General features: G+C 40.3%; 1 protein-coding gene across 2 annotated transcripts in view; it reads left to right on the top strand.

The window, feature by feature from the left end:
• heatr6 (HEAT repeat containing 6) overlaps positions 1-20,534 on the top strand; it is a 170,945-nt gene that overhangs the window by 67,503 nt on the left and 82,908 nt on the right. For both annotated transcript variants that reach the window (XM_076277740.1, XM_076277741.1), the window contains one exon: positions 307-542. In XM_076277740.1, the coding sequence (XP_076133855.1) occupies positions 307-542 (236 nt within the window). The remainder of the gene's footprint in view (positions 1-306; positions 543-20,534) is intronic.

The raw sequence follows: 20,534 nt of genomic DNA, 5'->3' as shown, positions 1-20,534 counted from the left end.
TTTAAAGTATTAAAAAACATTGTTGTTTTAGAATTTTAGAATGAAATGGTTGGTAATTAGCACATTTATGAAATATAGGCTTTGCTAACAAATGCTTAGGCCAACAAATGCTTAGGCCCCGTTGATGTGGACTCTAAGCGGTTAGCCTTAGTATGTTCTTAGTATGTGTTGTGATTATATGACTTTATAAACAGACATTTAAGGAACACAACGGAGACATGAGAGATCTTATTTTTTTTGTCTTTTCCATCTTCTTTTCCACTCGACTAGTTCATCTTTTATTTTCCTCATATGCTTCCCTGACAGAACAAGAAGAAAAAGCCCCGTGGGAATGTACAGAAAGCACATATTGAGGGGAAATGGGTCCTGAAAGAAGACAGTGGAGAAGACCAGCAAGAGCTTGAGTTGAGACAAGGTGGAGGAAGAAACCCCAAACAAATGATAGGCAACTGGTCTCAGAAGCCCTCACACTACCAGTTATCCTGGAGAAGCTCAGAGTCAGAGTACTCTGACACTGAAGGAGGCATTAATGCAAAGCTAAGGTATTAAATGGTTTGTTTTCTTGTTTAAAGTTTTTCTGTTTTCATGCTTATTTAAAGTTGTCTTCAGCAGGAATGGTGTTGCCATGGCATGAGCAAGCACTCACAGCAAGTTTGATTGCAATTGGATAAAGAATGGCTGAGAAATAAGCTCATTTACTTTGTTATAGTGCCCCTAGAGGCGAAAATTACACCAATGTCCTTGTGCGTTCTCACAATCAGCTACCATGTCCCCGGACTTCATACACCAAAGAGTTGCTGAGATGTGAGCTCACTTTTTTTTATTACAGCACCCCTTGAGGCCAAATGAGACCACTTTCCTTGCATGTCCTCACAATCAGCTACTAAGTCCCTGTATCAAGTTTGGACTTCGTACATCAAATTCTTGCTGAGATACGAGCTCACTTCCTGTATTGCAGCGCCCCCTATAGAGGCCACATGATGCCAATTTCGTAGTGCGTCCTCACAATAAGATACCAAGTCCCTGTACCAAGTTTGGACTTCATACATTAAAGCGTAGCCGAGATGTTAACCCACTTCCTGTTAGGCGGCATCATAGCCATATTTGATTGGCTGTCACGGGCAAACAAAAATGAAATTGAAAAATCTGACAAGTATCTTTTGTGCGGATGAGCATGAAAGAAGAGCAAAGCACGGCATGTTCCAGTATTTTTGATAGAAAGAGGAGATTGGAGGTGGGGCATGAATTACTCATGTTTCCAGTCCAGTTTTTTGAGAATGGGGTGGCAGCAGCTAATGTGAATGTTTTGGGGGACCGAGCTACAGCGAAATGAGGAGTAATGATTTCTGCAATGTGTGTGGAGATGAATTTTGATGGTATTGGATCCAGGACACAGAAGTAAAGAGAGCAAAAGGCAACGGAGTCTGCACACGTTATATGGGCTCCAATAAATACTTAATTGATTCTAAAAAGGCAACATTTTTTCCGTTGCCTTTTTAGAATAAATAAATAATTTTTCGGAGCCCATATACAGTGTGCAGACCGTCTCCTTCTCTCCTTTGAATTCCTTGAATCGATGTAACAGCTCTGGTCAAAATCTATGTGATTGTCATTTACCCTCCACTGGGACAATTGGGTGTTTTTATTGATGAGCTGGACACCCTGCTTTCCTCCATCCCTGAGAAGGACTTACCATTCTTGTCCTCGGTGACATGAACATCCACTTAGATAATCCCAACTCTGTGGACTTCTTGTCGGCGTGTTAGTTTAGTTCGTTTTGTGATGTTTTGCACTTTTGCCTCATGTGTTTTCAGGTTTGAGGGCTTTTTTGGCAAGACTGACCTTGGTTAGACTCTGCATATGTTATTTCTCCGTAAGGAAAATAAAGTCAATTTTCGACACACGTCTGTTATTAGTTCAATAACAAGTGTTCCTTGTTAAAACATGTGACTAGTGAAACTCAAATAATTTTAGAAATATTTAGCCAAAGCCAAAAAGTTATTAAACTTTAACTAACGTTTCGATGTTCGTTAGTCAAAAACATCGACACATCGAAACGTTAGTCAAAGTTTAATAATGTTCTGCACCTTTTACTAAAGAATAAAGAAAATTAAGAAGACATCTGAGCTGCAGCTGAGTCTTTCCTTCTCTCTAAAATATCTGTCCTGGCCTGGTTGCACCGGATTGTCGCCAAACGACAGAAGTGCGGAGAACCCTCCTTTGTCTACCAAAAAGTGTTACTTTGTGCCCCGCGCTCCCCCACTGCTTGTGAAAGAAGGGGGTGGGGGAGGGGGGCTTAACGTGAAAAAGCTTAATGTCCCAAAACGGCAACAAGTCATAATGGTAGGCTACAGGAAGTGGGGGGAGGGTATGGGGTGACCAGAGCCGTCTTCGCTGTGCTATTCAGAAAGCATCTTCTATTGTCTTTCCAGGCGTACACAGCTCGTTACCATAGCCTATCGAGTGCCTTAACAGATAGGCTCTGCTCTTGGGTTTGGCCTCACAGCGAACTCAACCCTCTTGTTGCTTGCAGTTTGTTAAATAAAGCGATGCAGATTACATTATTTATTTCTGATTAATTGCGTCTTTTGATGTCTTTTGCAACATCTGCTTGTTAGGCTGGGCTACTGTCAATGTCCTGTACAGGTAAATGTTCAACAATTGCTGGTGTAGGCCTAAAGGCTATAATCAATTAGGGACTGTTCGTTATTTATTTAAGGGGCTACCGGAGGGGTTTTGGCAGCGTTAGTCAAAAAAGACGTGACCCACCCTCGCCAGCAAGACATTTTTCTATGACCCTCCAAAGTGATTGAGAAAAACGCATGACCCTCCCCAGTCCCAACAATTTATTGATGCCTTCTGTAGGCTACTGGGTCAATTTGGGAGCTTGCATACCACACATTCCTTGAAATGCCTTGAAAAGGCTGTCGTTTGCACAATTTCACAAATAATCACCGGGACCGAAACAAACCTGTCAACTTTTCCCGGGTTTATTGCGTATTTTTACTTTTTCCTCGCTGTCTTAGGAGGAGCTGCAGGGCCGTCGCAAGGGGGTGCGAGGCCCTGTGCGAACTTGACAGATGGTGCGAGGCCCTGTGCAAACTTGACAGATGCATGAACTTACGTGCATGAAATCATGCGATAGCTTACTTTACACATAGCCAAGGCTACCGTCGGTGCATTTTAGTAGCCTAGTCTAATAAGCTACACCAGCTTGTCTTTAAAAGGAGAAATTGTATAGCCTATAACATTAGCTGAGTCACATATTTGGCCATATGGTGTTTATCATAGGCTACATCACGAAACCAAATGGTGTAACAAAGGCGAACACTTTTTAAAAAAAATAAATATTTTTTTTGGCCTTTTTATGCCTTTAATGATGTGAAAGTGGAGAGTGACAGGAAGCGAATGGGAGAGATAGCAGGGGGTGGGATCCGGAAAGGACCACGTGGCGGGAATCTAACCCGGGTCGCCGGCGTACAGTGCAGGTGCCCCAGCAAGTTGCGCCACAGCTGGGGCCAAAGGGCGAACACTTTAACAGGGGAAATTTATTGGGCATGAATCATTGTGCTGAACGGTATTTGTCAATGAGCAGAAACACACACGACATTCAAACTGTTGATAAGATGTGCACTATGGAAACTGGTCTGTAGGCTAACATTGGACAAATAAATGACACTGACTCGCCATATCCTGACTCAAAAAAAAAAACATTGTCTTGCTTTGTCGCAAACTCAGCAATGAAATCATAGGCCAGTTTGCAGGTAGCATAACGTCTTTTTCAATTCATAGAAGGGAGAGCCCAGTCTCTCCTGTGACATTTAGGTGCGCAAATAGTTTTTAATAGCCTGTTCAACTTCGAAAAGCTTCACCCGATGCCAGTCACTGATCACAATTTCAAATTTCGGGAAGCTTCGTTCAATCTTTTTAAGTTTTAAGTGCAGTAGGCCCCTATCTGCCCCCTTTGGAATTATATCTCGAGCCTATTATAAGGTCCAGTGCGTTATGTCCTGGGATTCGGACGTGCTCAAAAAGAAAAGAAAAAACACTTTTTGGTAACACTCCATAATAAGGTGCCATAATAAATAGCAAACTAGTAATTACCAAACCCTTTGTTAATATTTGTTAATTGTTACTAAAATATCTATTTGGCACAAGTTAATAGTTTTTTCATCATTAATTCAATATTAGTTGTTTGCATAAAATCTGTATGTTAATATTTTAACAAATCTATTAACTAATATTGTATTAATATTTGTTAATGGTTAACTAAATGTATTTTTGGCACTAATTAACAGTTATTTCTTACATCATTTAAATGTTAACTGTTTATTTACAAACTATATACTAATATAAAAGTTAATGACATATTATTATTTATCTAACTTTTCTGATTAGCTTTGTGGAGAATTTATGGAATTTATGGTTTATGGCTTTATGGTCTTGTGGGGTGTATAAGGCACACCTCTTCTTCCACTTCATCCTTATTGGATACCTTTGTGGTTGGCTCTCCTGTAATTGGTGACCCTGTCTAGTGCTTGAATTTGGTGAAATTCAGGGGAGGGGTGTGGGTGTAACAGAGTTAGAAATATAGTTTAGTGTTTGTATGTGATTTTCGCCGTAATTAAGCAGCTTTTTTGAGATTGGTGTTTTGGAGCCCCCTTTGGAGAAACGCTATACTGCAACTCTGCTGCGTTTTGTCCTTGTATTGTTGCCATAGCTGATCAGAAGCGGTATGCTTTGCATTGGGTAGGTTGACTGTATAAAGCACTCTCCACTTTGTTTTAATTTTGTAACTGTGAAATGTTGTTTACGTTAAAAACTTCGATATACCACCTGTATTATATTACTTTACATGTATTGTTAGGATTTGGTAGCAATTCTAGCAACTTAGAGAACGTTTATTAATGTTTTCATTATGACCACGAGTTCATACACACGAGTCTAACGTGACTAGCTGTAAACTCCGCTAGCAACTTTCCATGCATTCAGTGTAGTTTAGCTTAGTGCTCATGGAAAGTGCAATTCAGTCTAGCAGGAAATGAATGTACATTTAGTTTAGCATTATGTTTATTCATTACTTCCGTATGGTCTACGTCTGAGTGTTTAGTGAGTCTCAGAATATTAATAAACTCGTTCTGTGCACCTGAACATTCCATGTTGCACGTCTCCCTTGCTAGTAGGGCTGACAGTGATGGTATAGGAATCATGCATGTAATAAAGCCCATTCAACTACTTATTTTTATTTTGCTTGTGCAGATGCTGTTTTATCTATGCCAGTGTCTGAAGGCATGTTTTGTTTGAACTTTTCCTAAAGGAATAAAAGTGATAAGCCAGTTTTGGTCTCAGTCCCTTCACTGTCTGACTAATAGTTATATATTACTAATATATTAATAAAGCTTAACCAACTTTATTATAAGGGTCCCCCATACTGATAGTTATATATTACTAATATATTAATTAAGCTTAACCAACTTTATTATAAGGGTCCCCCATACTGATAGTTATATATTACTAATATATTAATTAAGCTCAACCAACTTTATTATAAGGGAACCCACACTTATAGCTATATACTACTAATATATTAATGAAGCTTAACCAACTTTATTGCAAGCGTTTCTGGCGCCGACAAGAGTGGCGGCATGTCAAGGTAGCTCCGTGTTTTTTTTCTTGAATTTCCCCTTCGGGATCAATAAAGTATCTATCTGTCTATCTATTGTAAGGGTCCTATGGGGAGTGGTTCATATTGGGATAGGCAGAAGCACAGTTTAATATCAATTAGTTAAATAATAATAAGTCATTAACTTTTCTATTAACATATAGTTTGTAAATAAACATTTAACATTTAAATGATGTAAGAAATAACTGTTAATTAGTTCCAAAAATACATTTAGTTAACTATTAACACATATTAATACAATATTAGTTAATAGATTTGCTAAAACATTAACATACATTTTTATTTGCAAACAACAAATATTTAATTGATGATGAAAAAACTATTAACTTGTGCCAAATAGATATGTTAGTAACAATTAACAAATATTAACAAAGGGTTAGGTAATTACTAGTTTGCTATTTATTATGGCACCTTATTATGGAGTGTTACCCACTTTTTTATAGATGGTTATGAGGAGCAATATGAGTCTGAACTCCGTGTCATTCAGACTCATCCCTCTTGTTGCTTTGATATCTTTTTCGTTGTCGTTTGAACGTCAGCAAGCAGGCATGTTGCGGTTGCAGTTTAAGTGAAATTTCTACAGTAGGTCTACAACATGCAACATGCTTGTTAGGCTGGGCTACTGTCTTGTACAGGTAAATGTTTAACAATTGCTGGTGTGCAGGCTATAATCAATTAGCTAAATCATTTGTCCAGCTGTTTAAAAAAAAAATTGTGCTACATTCAAACGCAAAAGGTGCTTTGATATCTTGTTCGTTTGAACGTCGGCAAGCAGGCATGCTGCGGTTGCAATGAATGAGGATAATTGGTTTTATCTGCGGATTTACTTTTTGTATTATTTTGAATATGACTCGCTCCAGTCTCAACAGCACATCTACTTTTTCCACACGCATCTAAATTCTAACACACATCCCCTCTCGCTTTCTCTCTTTCCATCCCTGTGCATGGGGCTTTCTTAAAGGAGCTGCACCATTTTACAACAATTGCATCTACATTTTCATATTAGAATGTTTTGTCTGTTTAAGTGTAAGCTTAAACTACCGTGATCAATTTAAGTTCCCGTGCCCCCACTGAAAGTCTCATGCGCTTATCGTTACACTATCACATCTATAAGTAACGTGACAAATAGGGTATAAGATATATAAACTCACGGTATTGTATTATCATATATGTTTGGTAATGGCAGAACTCCCAAGTGACACCTTGTGGTTGTTTGTGTCAACTGCAGTTTGTGTTATTTCTGCTGAGAAAATGGGGTGCGTGATTCATTAAGGAACCCGTCCAAACTTAACTGGGACCCACTGTACATGTACATACCTTTGAACTACAACAGGTCCACACTCCTCCAACTCCAAGCAGGCAGAGAGCTTGATCTCATTCTCGCTCGAAACTGCGACACATACAATGTAACAGTTACTCCTCTGCACCACTCCGACCACTTTTTCATACAGTTCAATGTGCGCTTCACAAAACAGCCCTCAGTTCTTCCACCCATGGTCTCTTTTTCGATGCAACCTCTCTCCTGTTCATTTCTCCTCTCTAGTAGCCTTCGCTTTTCCACCTTCTTGCACATTCACCTCTTGAGGTTAATGAGGCCACAGAGTCCCTTCGCTCTGTCTGGATAGCCTGTGCCCTCTATCCAACAGACCTGCTCATCCTAACCAGTCACACACATGGTTGAATGATACCCTCTGAACTCTGCGCACTGGCCTCAGCTGCTGAGAGGAAATGGCACAAAACGAATACACCTACCGATCTTTCAAGCTACCGGTCTTTACTGCCCTCCTTCTTATCCAGCGTCACTCCTGAAGAAGGCTTTTTACGATGATAAGATTCACAGTACCACTGACACCCGGGAACTTTTTTCACCTTCAAAACTCCACCCAATCCTCCACCTCCTCTAGTTGCATCCCCCATAGCAGTGTTTTTCAACCACTGTGCCGGGGCACACTAGTGTGCCGTGAGAGATCATCAGGTGTGCCGCAAAAAAATTACCCAAATGTCACTCACTGGTCCAGAAAAGCAACTGTTGCATCAAAGAATTTATAACCACATGCTCTCATTGATTGTATGATTGCACTATTTGTGGTATGCAGGCATTGTACAACGGGGGCCCCATATCCAGTGTTCACAGAATCATCACATATCAAGTTCATAACAACAATTAAATTAGATATAGTCACCTACAAATGAAACAGAGGGCGCTTGTTTTATTGAGCAGGTCTTGCATAGAAGCCATAATAAGGCCATATCTGTGTATTATTTGAAATTTTAGGCTATGGTATGTTTATTTTTTCTTCACACAGGATGTTAGTGTGCCGTGGGACATTTTAAGTGTCAAAAGTGTGCCGTGGCACAAAAAAGGTTGAAAAACACTGCCCCATAGGGCCAATAGTAAACCCAGAAATGAGGAGTACCCTAAAGTTTTATTGCAGAAATGTCATCTATAGGCCTAGTGGATGGAATTCAACTTGGTTGCTAAAAGTTGCACTTTGGGCAATTTGCATAACTATCATAATAAGACCATTAAGGTGAGACACTACAGGTGAATAGGGTAAATATTTTAAATTATAGCTATCACCATTAAACTTTCTCAGTTGATTACTTATGTTAAGATGAGAAAAAAAAATATTGCTTTTTTCTATTTTGATGTTTAAATATGCATATGAGGCCCTATCTCATTAAATATGCGCTCATTTGCTAACAAACAAAATCAGATCACGTGGTAAAGCCAGGCTCAAAATTATTTTCCCAAGGGAAAACGGGTATACTTGGGGGTCTGAGTTGGTGAAAACCTTTAATGAACCTGGTCAGGAGGCAGTGTTGACCTATTACACCATTCCGGCCTTCATCGTGCTCATATGAAGAAAAAGGTTGATTTTATTGAAGTGGTTCGACTATAAGGCAGATGTTGCAGTGAAAAGCCCAAAAAGCTCTTTAATTTAGCATAGGTGTATGCAGCCAGGTAGCCTGCCATACTTTGTAATGGCACAAACTGGCCCTGAGGAGTCCTAGGTATTAGGCCTCAGGGGCTATGTTGAGACTGGAGCTGTAACCACCATACTGCCCTACAAAGGCAAAAGGCAGTAACTGACCAGAGTGTCAAACTGAGAAAAATGACTTTAAAGTTTTTTGTTTTGTCTACACAAATGTATTATAGGTAGATCAATGAAAATCTGGTGAATTGTTGCCCTGATGAAGAAATGTGTGTATATAAAAAAAACTTGTGCTCAAAGTTGACCTTTGACCCTTATTTGTCAGATACTGTACTCTGCCTTTTTATTATGTACTAAAAATAAGGAGTCGTGCAAAGGCAAAAGGCAGTAACTGACATATAATCAATATTTGCTACCAAAGGCAGAGTATGGTAACTGTACTTGTACGTCGAAGAACAAAGCCAAAGAACAGTAACTGCAGTTGTGGCTCTCTGCCATGGTTGCTTGTATGGTTTTGGGAGTTACGGTGAACACAACCCTCTATTTTTTCAAAAAAAACAGTCAAATTGAGTATAGATATTTAGCCACATGATAAAGGAAGTCTTTAATATCCCAAAAATGACATTAACTCATTTTCGACCAAAAATGCAGTTACTGCCTTTTGGCTTTGTAGGGCAGCATAGACAGATTAAGAAATTAAGTACCCCTTGCAAAATAACTATATACGGTAACACTTTACTTGACGGGTGAGTTCATAACACATTCATAGCAGCTGTCATAAACTGCACATAAAGCATTCATGACTGTTTCATGAGATATGACTCAACATTCATACCAAACCTTTCATGAATGTGGAAGACAGAACAACGAGAACTTGTCAAAATAAAAGTCCAAAGCAGCATTGCCGTTTTTGGTCCAAACCTCTTACCTGATCACGTCACATCTGAGTCAATGGGCTACTCCAGTGCCAAAAAGACAGAACATGGTCAAGCAAATAATTTTTGTTTCATAAAATGTATTTGTTTTATGATGTAACCTTTGCAGATGATTTCTCATATTTTGCTACTGGGAATGTCCATTCCAGGTTACACAAATACAGGTCAGCTGAATGTAGGCTAGTTTACCTCCAGAGGCGATTGCTCTAAGACTACAGGGGAAGCTCAGCCTCCTCTAAAATATCACGGAAAATCGCATCAAATAACACTATTAGCCTGCATTAGCTTCTAGCCTACTATTCCAACTAGAACATGCTGAAAACATTTTCATCTTCATGGCTAGTTTGTTCAGCAATAAGGTTTTGCCGGTCTTTTATCGTGATTTACCCGTAATACATTGCTGTGACGACACGATCCATCAAAAAAAACATGCAAAAAACCCATAGACGCTCGGCTTCACTGGACTTTCAATGGCACTACAGAGTGAGCTGATCTCAGTGCAGAAAAGCTAGCTCTTTATTGGACAAGCGCCACAAAATCGTCATTTCCAGGGAAGCCCGGCGTCTCTGGGAGTGAATGGGACAGTGGGATGGCCTGGACGCCGAGCTTCTGTATGATGATTAGAGGAACCGTCATAGAGGCTGGACTCTTTTTGACTGACAGCATATGTCACGATCTGACAGGAAGTGGTTCAAGTTCAAGGGATGCGTTAACGTTAGTGTTGGCAGGTGGAAGTCGAGAGGCAAGGCAAGTTCAAAGCAAAGCAAGTTCAAGCAGCTCAAATTCTCATAATTTGGGAGCAATACAGTCGGTTTCTATTTGTCTTTGTAAATAGCATACTGTAAATAAAACCGTAATGTGGAGTTACAGAGTTTGTGACTTGCTTTTGTTTCAATTGTGTATTTAGGCTAAGTTAGGTAGCGCGCTATATAACGGTGTAGACATTCTCTGGGTGTAGGCTACATTATGCCATGTCAACTCTATAGCCTACTGTTTGGCCTATTCTGGGTTTTGGGATAATTGGTGCCCTCAAAGAACAATATAGCACCTTAATAATATTAATTGAATAATTGACAATTTTTATCAGAGCTTCCCCTGTTCCAAAGAGCAGCAATCGCCACTGTTTACCTCCCAGTGTTAAAGGAACCGTATGTAAGAAATGAATTTCAATTAATCATAAAATGGCCCTGATATGTCACTAGACATTAAGAAATCATGTTCATTTCAAATACTTATATCACTGACAACAGTAGTCCGGCCAGGATATTTCCATTTTTAAAGTGAAGTTGCAGCCCTCAACTCAGGGGGAAGGGGGAGGGGATACACCTCTCTACAGTAATTTGAAAGTGATTGCAGTACCAGTTTTGGCCACAATCTTACATTACGAATACTTCACAACTTGTATAGTAAAGTGACATTCGATGTAGACTTCATAAGATATTCATGAAATATTTACAAAGGCTGGAGAGATTAAATGAATGGTATCCAGGTTACACAAATACGATATTGGACTTTTATTTTGACAAACTGTCGTCGTTCTGTCTTCCACATTCATGAAAGGTTTGGTATGAATGTTGAGTCATGTCTCATGAAACAGTCATGAATGCTTTTATGTGCAGTTTATGACAGCTGTTATGAATGTGTTATGAACTCACCCGTCAAGTAAAGTGTTACCCTATATACTCCATGCACACACACAGAAACGCAGAAAAACTATATACAAGAACTATACAGCATGCAAAATAACTATATACAGTATGCACATGCACACAAACACACAAGTACTTGCCCTGTCACTGCAAGCGCCTCATGCTTAATCATTCTTAAAGGAACACGCCACCCAAAATCAGTAGTAATATATGTTCTTACCTTAACTTTCACGAGTTGAGTCATACCTCTCCCGCGCCGGTAGGTGCACTCAAACGCTCTGTCGCGCAGGGCGAATGTGTTAGCATGTTGCTATGCTAGCGGGCTCTGCCGTGGCCGTAGAGAGAGGAACATAGCAGTAATCAAACACCTCCATTTTTTCTCTACTTAAATACAGTTGCACGAGTAGTTGATGAAAATGTGTACGTCACACAACATGAAACGTGGCGATTTTCCAAGCGAATAAACAGAAGAACTACAATGTGTGACGCAATAGCACTTGGGAGTACTTCGACCTAGCGTGGTAATATTATTAACACCTAATTGTAGATCCTATCCACCACAGAGTTTAGAATCCATGCTGGATCGACCCTCAGCCTCTCCCTCCCCTCTGAGCGAGAGAGAGGCACACACACTAGAGATGCGCTGATGGGCTATTATTTCAACCATAACTGCATAGCAAAACTTATCATCCATCAGCCATCCATCAGCACCAAAGTTTGTTGACCAATTTTCAAAACTGCACCCGCCCACCATCCGTTGGTTGTTTTAATGTAGGCTATATGGGTGATGCAGCGCTGCTGACGTGAGGCTAGAAAGCCCTTGCCTGTTCTAGAAAGACTGATCTAATGCAGCAAATATATTAAAAGGCTGAAGTCGTACATTGGCTAGGCCTATCCCCAGAATATCAGCAGCAAACTCAGTCTCTGTCGCGCAAAACAGTCTCCAAATAAAACGCACATCGGCCTGTTGCCTATTCTGCCATGCAGCTTGTGACAATATATCGTCCAAAATGCTTGATTGCATTGCATTCTCCACATTTTTAGCTAAATTTTCATGTACCACATCAGCATTTTTGTTCAGTGAATCTTTTGTAAATTGCTTTACAATTACCGTCGGGCCTATAGGCCTATTATAATAATAATAATAATAATAAGCTTTATTTGTATAGCACCTTTCATACACAGAATGCAGCTCAAAGTGTTTTACATTTGAAGCATGTAACAAAATAATAGTCAGTCAGTCATTATCAATCACATTTCTTCATTGCTGGGGCCGTTTATGATCCACTCAGCAACATATCAAAAATATAGAAAATGACATGTCATAAGACTGGCAGCCTTAACCCTCTTACCCCCCACAAGCACGCCATATGGCAACTGTGGCAAGGAAAAACTCCCATATTCCAGGAAGAAACCTTGAGCAGAACCTGACTTAATAGGGGGAGCCCATCTGCTTCTGGCTGGCTGCGCCCTCCAATAGCAGCAGATGTAGAATAATCTGAAAAAGTAGTCTACAGGATAAGACGAGTTAACTAAAAGCTTTCCTGTACAGGTATGTTTTCAGATCTTTTTTAAAAATATTTACTGAACTCGCCTGCTTGATGTACAGAGGCAGGGTGTTCCATAGTTTGGGGGCATAATGGATAAAAGCAGCTTCTCCACTTTGTTTGTGGAGCACTTTGGGTACGATTAAAAGATTAGAATTGGATGATCTAAGTTTCCTTTGTGGTTGATAAGATATTAAAAGCTCAGAGATATATGAAGGTGCTGTGCCATTCAGAGCTTTGTAAGTAATTAACATAACCTTAAAATCAATTCTATAGGAAATAGGGAGCCAGTGCAGTTCAGCCAACACAGGGGTGATGTGTTCTCTCTTCTTAGTCTTAGTTAAAAGTCTAGCCGCAGAGTTCTGTATGAGTGCCAATTTCTTTAGATGTTTTTTGGGAAGACCAGTGAAAAGTGCATTGCAGTAGTCTAACCTGCTAGTGATAAAGGCGTGAATTAGTTTTTCTGCATCTTGTTGAGTTAAAAAGGGCCGCACTTTGGCAATGTTTCTCAAGTGGAAATAGGCTGTTTGAGTAACTTTACTGATATGGGGCTTAAAACTTAACTCTGCATCTAAGATGACACCGAGGCTTGTTACTTTTGGTTTGACCTGGTGTGCCAAGTTCCCCAGATTACTAAGAACAATATCTCGCTTTAGTTTTGGTCCCACCAAAAGTACCTCTGTTTTGTCATCATTTAGTTTCAGAAAATTTTTGCTCATCCACTGATTAATGGAGGTTAGGCATGCAGTGAGGGAGCAAAGGCCATCTGGGTTAGTTGGCTCCACAGAAATATACAATTGGGTATCATCTGCGTAGCTATGGAAGTTTACATTATGCTGACTTATGACATTTCCCAATGGAAGCATATATAGGGAAAATAGCAGGGGACCAAGGCAGCTCCCCTGGGTCACACCAAAAGGCAAGTCATGTTTTTCAGATACATGATCTCCTAGACTGATATAAAAATCTCTGCCAGTAATGTAGGTTTGAAACCAGTTTAGAGCATTATCAGAGAGACCCACCCACTTCGCAAGGCGGTGAATTAGGATGCTATGATCAATGGTGTCAAATGCCGCACTCAAATCCAGAAGAATAAGGATTGAGACTTTGTTTGAGTCAGTAGCCAGTCTGAGATCATTGACTATTTTTACTAGAGCCGTTTCTGTGCTGTGATTTGATCTAAAACCTGATTGGAATTTTTCAAGGATACTGTTTTCGTTGAGGAAGGTATTTAACTGATTACAAACAACTTTTTCAAGTACTTTGCTCAGGAACGGTAGATTTGATATAGGCCTGTAGTTGCTCAGATTGGTATGGTCAAGATTTGACTTTTTAAGTAAAGGTTTCACAACAGCGGTTTTAAAAGCAGTTGGAAATATACCTGTTTCTAATGAGGTATTTATTACCTTGAGAATAAAGGGAGCTAAGCTATCATATAGTTTTTTGAGGAATCTAGTAGGGATTGGATCTAAAACACATGTTGAGGAGCCGGTTTGAGTTATAATTTTACCAAGCTCAGATTGAGTAATAGTGCTAAAGGACCTTAATTTTGGGGGGCTGTTTTTGGGTGTACTATCAAACATATTACTTGTATTACCAATAGCCTCCCTTATAGAAATTACTTTGTTTTTGAAGAAGTCTGCAAATTCTTCGCATCTTAGAGAGGATGCCTGACTGAGTGTATCAAAAGGTGTTTGATGCAATAGCCTATCAATGGTAGAGAACAACACCCTAGAGTTTCCACTGTTTTCAGCAATTACCTTAGAGAAGTGGTTCCTTCTCTCATTCCGAATAGCTCTATTATAATTTGCTATTTTTTCTTTTAGAATGGCACGGTGAACCTGTAACTTAGTTTTTCTCCATGTTCTCTCAGCTTTTCTACATGATCTTTTTAGATCATGGATATTTTCGTTCATCCAAGGTGTCAGTTTGCTACAGGGCCTTTTTTTAGTCTTTAAGGGTGCCACTCTATCAAGCATAGCGCCTAATTCATGATTGAGAGCCTCTACCATTTGATCAATGGGATGATGTAAAATATCTAAATTTATGGAGTCTATAAGAGCTATGAACTGCTGTTCTGCTCTAATGTCCAAGAGTCGCGATTTGATTGCAATTTCGGGATGAATTTTTGGAGTATGTAGTACTATATTAAAAGATACACAATAATGATCAGACATATTTATATCATTTACTGATAAGTCTGTGACTTCTATCCCTCTAGAAATGACTAGATCGAGGGTGTTGCCAAGGTTGTGGGTGGGTCCTGTAACATGCTGCTTTAGCTCTAAACTGTCCAACACATTAAGGAACTTACTGGCTTTAGCATCAGTTGTCTTATTGACATGAATATTAAAGTCGCCATTTACAATTATCCGATCATAGCTAGTGATGATGAGCGACATAAGTTCAGAAAACTGGTCAAGAAAGCCAGCCCATAGTTTAGGAGGGCGGTATAAGGTTAATAGAAGTACAGCTGGGTCAGCCTTCAGAGTGAGGGCAATGTACTCAAAGGAAGCGAATTCACCAAAGTTGCCTGGCTTGCCTCAGCTTCGGTCACGTCCTTTTACAATTTTATCATTGTAATAAAAAACGCAATTTGCCACATAATTTCAGCATGCTCCTGGCCTACTAATTAATGCCTATTGTACTTAATTTTTTGCAAAAAGAAAGAAATCCTTGATAAAATAACAAGTCATTCACATTATAGGCTACTTTACAAATATGTCAGGTTGACTGACAAGCCTGTTCTGAACAACCGCCAAACTTGCTTGCTTGCCTTACACATCTAAGTTTTCCGACTATTTTTCTTGCCTTCTTTTTCCGCTGTGGATGTTATGGAGTTTGTAGAAGTTTTAGCTCTTACGTTCTGAACATCTCGCACTGCCATCGCCCGATGTCATTTCTGAGTCATATCACTCTCTGTCTCTCTTTTAAATGCCTATTCCCTGAATGGTAGGCTACAATTATGTGTTTTATATATAGGCTAATAACTAAACAAAATAACCCAGGCAGTCTCATCTAGGATATAACACAGGTTGAAGTCAACGTCAAGTTGGTTCTATTTAGGGAGGTGAATGTGTGTAAACATCTGTAGATGACTCAGAAATGACATCGGAAGACAAGGAGTGAATAGTGGCAAGAGGCAAGCCGAAGTCTGCTGACAAGGGCCCGACGGTAATTGTAAAGTAATTTACAAAAGATTCACTGAACAAAAATGCTGATGTGGTACATGAAAATTTAGCTAAAAATGTGGAGAATGCAATGCAATCAAGCATTTTGGAAGATATATTGTCACAAGCAGAATAGGCAACAGGCCGATGTGCGTTTTATTTGGAGACTGTTTTGCGCGACAGAGACTGAGTTTGCTGCTGATATTCTGGGGATAGGCCTAGCCAATGTACGACTTCAGCCTTTTAATATATTTGCTGCATTAGATCAGTCTTTCTAGAACAGGCAAGGGCTTTCTAGCCTCACGTCAGCAGCGCTGCATCACCCATATAGCCTACATTAAGACAACCAACGGATGGTGGGCCGGTGCAGTTTTGAAAATTGGTCAACAAACTTTGGTGCTGATGGATGGCTGATGGATGATAAGTTTTGCTATGCAGTTATGGTTGAAATAATAGCCCATCAGCGCATCTCTAGTGTGTGTGCCTCTCGCTCAGAGGGGAGGGAGAGGCTGAGGGTCGATCCAGCATGGATTCTAAACTATGGTGGATAGGATCTACAATTAGGTGTTAATAATATTACCACGCTAGGTCGAAGTACTCCCAAGTGCTATTGCGCCACACATTGTAGTTCTCCTGTTTATTCGCTTGGAAAATCGCCACGTTTCATGTTGTGTGACGTACACATTTTTATCAACTACTCGTGCAAATGTATTTAAGTAGGGAAAAAATGGAGGTGTTTGATTACTGCTATGTTCCTCTCTCTACGGCCACGGCAGAGACCGCTAGCATAGCAACATGCTAACACATTCGTGCCTCGCGACAGAGCGTTTGAGTGCACCTACCGGCGCGGGAGAGGTATGACTCAACTCGTGAAAGTTAAGGTAAGAACATATATTACTACTGATTTTGGGTGGCGTGTTCCTTTAAGCACACTATGTGGATATTTGATTTAGTTTTATTTAGTATATTTAGTATTTTAGTATTTTTATCTTCCACTGTCTTTATTGTTCAGTGGTATTTTTTTTAGATTTATATACTAATATTATTTTTTCTGCTGTAAGTGCATGTTTTGTGTGATGTCTGTATGCTACTGTGATCCTTGGGGATCAATAAAGTATCTGGGCTTTTATCAATACAAAGTACGCTAAAGAACGGTCTCCCGTTCTTGAAAGTTCGAACTTGAAAAGTTAAGATCGTGAGTCCAGACTCTGGAGCACGCGAGGACACAGGACGCTGAATTTGCAGTTTGAGACAGCAGCGTTCTTGCCAACGGCAGCTTCTCTCGGAACAGCTCGGGAGTCTAGTCATTTACCTATTGCTCTATTGGTCTACCCAGTATTTCTGACATTTACAATAAAATATATAATTCACCAGCTTGTTTAAGTTTGTTTCTCATTGATTTTTTAAAATTAAATATTAATAACAATATATTCACTTGCCGATGGCGGGAACAACGTTTGAAGTTCGCAGTTTAAGTGACAGTTATGATTAACGTTAGTTGTGAAGCCTGTAGCCTACCGTTTATAGCCTAAACATGGATCGGATTGTAGCAGCAATTATGATAGGTAGGCCTATTATGTATCAATGCTGCCATTTCTCTTATGTGAGTGTCACGGCTGAGCTGACGTAATGCATTGTGGAATCTTCAAGCCACCAAGTCACCACCCGATGCATCCTTGATAAAACCAACGATTCGAGAACACTTCCGGGAATGTTATGCGTTCTTGAATAAATGCGAACTTGTGAATTGGAACAGTACTTCGGCGGTGATTGATGACGTTTCAGAACGATTATTGAGAAAAGCCCTCTATATATGTTATATAAGTATCCTTGTATCTTGTATCCTTGTATATCTTATCTATCTATCTATCTATCTATCTATCTATCTGTCTATCTATAGGATGATCAAGCATGACAGGGCAGGGACTGAGCCTGTAATTCAGTATGCATTGTAAGGTGCTCTATGAGAGTGTCACGTTGATGGTGCAAATAAGTAAGTCCAACAGTGCGGGGGGGGGGTGGGGGTCGGGTGCTGCTGAGGATGATCGCTTCCTTGTTGTTAAAGCAGACCCATGGGGCAGTGGGGAGTTACTTTCAGTTTCAGTTGGGTCTGCTTTAAGCTGCCTGTCCATAACTTGGCCTACATTGTCCCAAATTATCTCATTCTTTTTCCGATGGGCTGCATGTGGTGAGCTTATCCAACAGGGCTGTGGATCAATTTACACTGAACTTACACTTTAAGTGAAGCGTTGAACAGTTCAATGGCCCTGGGGACATGACTTCCTCAGTCTGTCAGTTGTGCATGACAGTGAGCGAAGTCTCCAGCTGATCAGGCTCTTCTGCTTAACAATAGTGCTGTAGAGTGGATGACATTTATTATCCAAGATTAGATAATCCAAGACAAGATGATAAGATAATCCAAGATTTGTCTGATATTGAAGTGATGCACTCCAGTTCGACTCCCGCGACAGAGCCAGCTTTCCTTACCAGCCTATCTAGTCGCCCAGCATCCTTCTTCTTTGTGCATCTGAGGGGGTTGTTGGTTGGCTGGAGGCTGATGGCTGTTGATTGAAGCCATTTTCACAATGTGGGGGATGGGTGTGATATCCTGTGATAATGGGGGTAAGTGTTGCACTAAGAGTGAGGGGGGGAGGTGTGGGTTGGGCAGGCAAGCAAGCAAGAGCAGTGTCTGAGTCAGCAGGGGGTGGTGGACAGACCACTGCCATTGGAGCTGGAACAGGGCAGTCAAACCTGTTGTAGAAGTGGTTCAGGTGGTTCGCCCTGTCCAGATCTCCCTCCACAGAGCTGCTGCTCTTCTTAAGGCCAGTGATGGTCTTCATACCGTCCCATACCTCCTTCATGCTGTTCTCTTGCAACTTCTCTTCCACCTTCCTTCTGTAGTCCTCCTTAGCCTCCTTCAGCTTGACTTTGTGTTCCCCTTGTACACGCATCAGCTATGCCATGTCCCCCTCTCTGAACGCCATATTTTCCTATTGAGAAGGGTCTTGGCATTGCTAGTTATCCAAGGCTTGTTGTTAGGAAAGCAGTGTACAGTTCTGGTGGGAACAACAATGTCCATACAGAAGTTCAGGCAGTCAGTTGGGCAATGTGTGAAGTCCTCTCCATTCTTTAGCACACTCCAGTCAGTACACTCGAAGCAGTCTCTCAGAGCCTCGTCCGCTTCAGGTGTCCACTTCCTGAAGGTGCGTGTGGCAACCGGTAGCCTCTGTACTTTGGGCTTGTACATTGGCTGAAGATGAATGAGGTTGTGGTCTGACTTTCCCAGAGGGGGGTGGCGCTGTATGCATCCCTCACGTTTGCATACATGAGGTCTATTGTCCTGTTTTTCCTTGTAGGGCAGTCAACAAACTGGTAGAAATTTGTGAGTGTGGAATTCAGTGTTATGTGATTGAAGTCACCAGAGATCGCAAAAAAGGCATCAGTGTGTTGAGTTTGGAGCCTTGCAACTCCACATCCTTACAGCATACAGTCTCCTTCACTGTAACATGTCCGGTAGGGTGCATCATCCACCTCACTTTTTGAAAAAATTTGAAAATCAATCTGTCCCTAGAATAATTTTGTTCCATTAACCAAAACCACTTCCATGATCAATTTTATTGAATTCTATTGATGTTTAGGTGGCCCACCGAGCCTCTGAAGTTTCCAACTAAAGACGTCCATAAAGCTAGGCTGAAAATAGATAGATAGATAGATAGATAGATAGATACTTTATTGATCCCCAGGGGAAATTCAAGGTCTCAGCAGCATACATACAACACAAACACATTCTTTAACAGCAGAAAGAGTAATTAAAGTATATAATATAAAAAAACACAACTAAGCAGTAAGGACAGTAGAAGATAAAGAATATGCTAAATATACTAAAATACAAATTATACTAACACTTAATACAATATGTAAAAATATACTAAAATACAAATTACAAAAATACAAATTATACTAACACTTAATCTAAATCAATTCTAAAAACAATATCATTTTTCCTTAAATAACGCCAAAAATAATGGGTCTAGCCCTATAATGTCAATGGAAGTTGAATATAAATATGGACTTTTCGGATCATTTGGTGTGAGTTGTGTCTCTATCTTTATTACTTCCTGAGATATGGCAGTAGTGTACATTTTCGGGGAAGATGCAATAAAAAATGCCTTTGTCAGGCATTTTCAATAAACAACCAACAGTACCTCTCCAGGCTAAGGGTGCATCATTTCCTTCATTCACCCCTCTCACTGAGAGTGAGGTGTCTAAACTCCTGCTGCTTAAAAAAAATCTTCTCTTGTTCCTACCCAGGTAGAGAACTATCACCCTGTCTCACTCCTACCTTTCTCTTTAAGACTATAGAAAGGGCAGCTTCCAAACAAATCACAGACTTTTTTCCTCACAGAACGACCTCCTTGATCCTAAGCAGTCTGGGTCTGAATCCTACCTTACCGGGCGTTCATTCAATGTTTCATGGCTAGGATAAGTCTGCATCTCATGGCCTTGCCAAGTCTCAGTGCTGGGGCCCCTTCTTTTTGCTGTGTACACTACCTCATTGGGCCCAATCATCCACTCACATGGCTTTTCGTATCACTGCTACACAGATGATACACA

Source organism: Alosa pseudoharengus, unplaced genomic scaffold, assembly GCF_046254945.1.
Source record: "Alosa pseudoharengus isolate Yale_2024_CS ecotype anadromous, Long Island Sound unplaced genomic scaffold, YU_APseudo_1.1 YU_APseudo_1.1_scf_11, whole genome shotgun sequence".
In the NCBI taxonomy this organism is placed as follows: domain Eukaryota; kingdom Metazoa; phylum Chordata; class Actinopteri; order Clupeiformes; family Clupeidae; genus Alosa; species Alosa pseudoharengus.
This window is presented reverse-complemented; position numbering and strand designations above follow the sequence as displayed.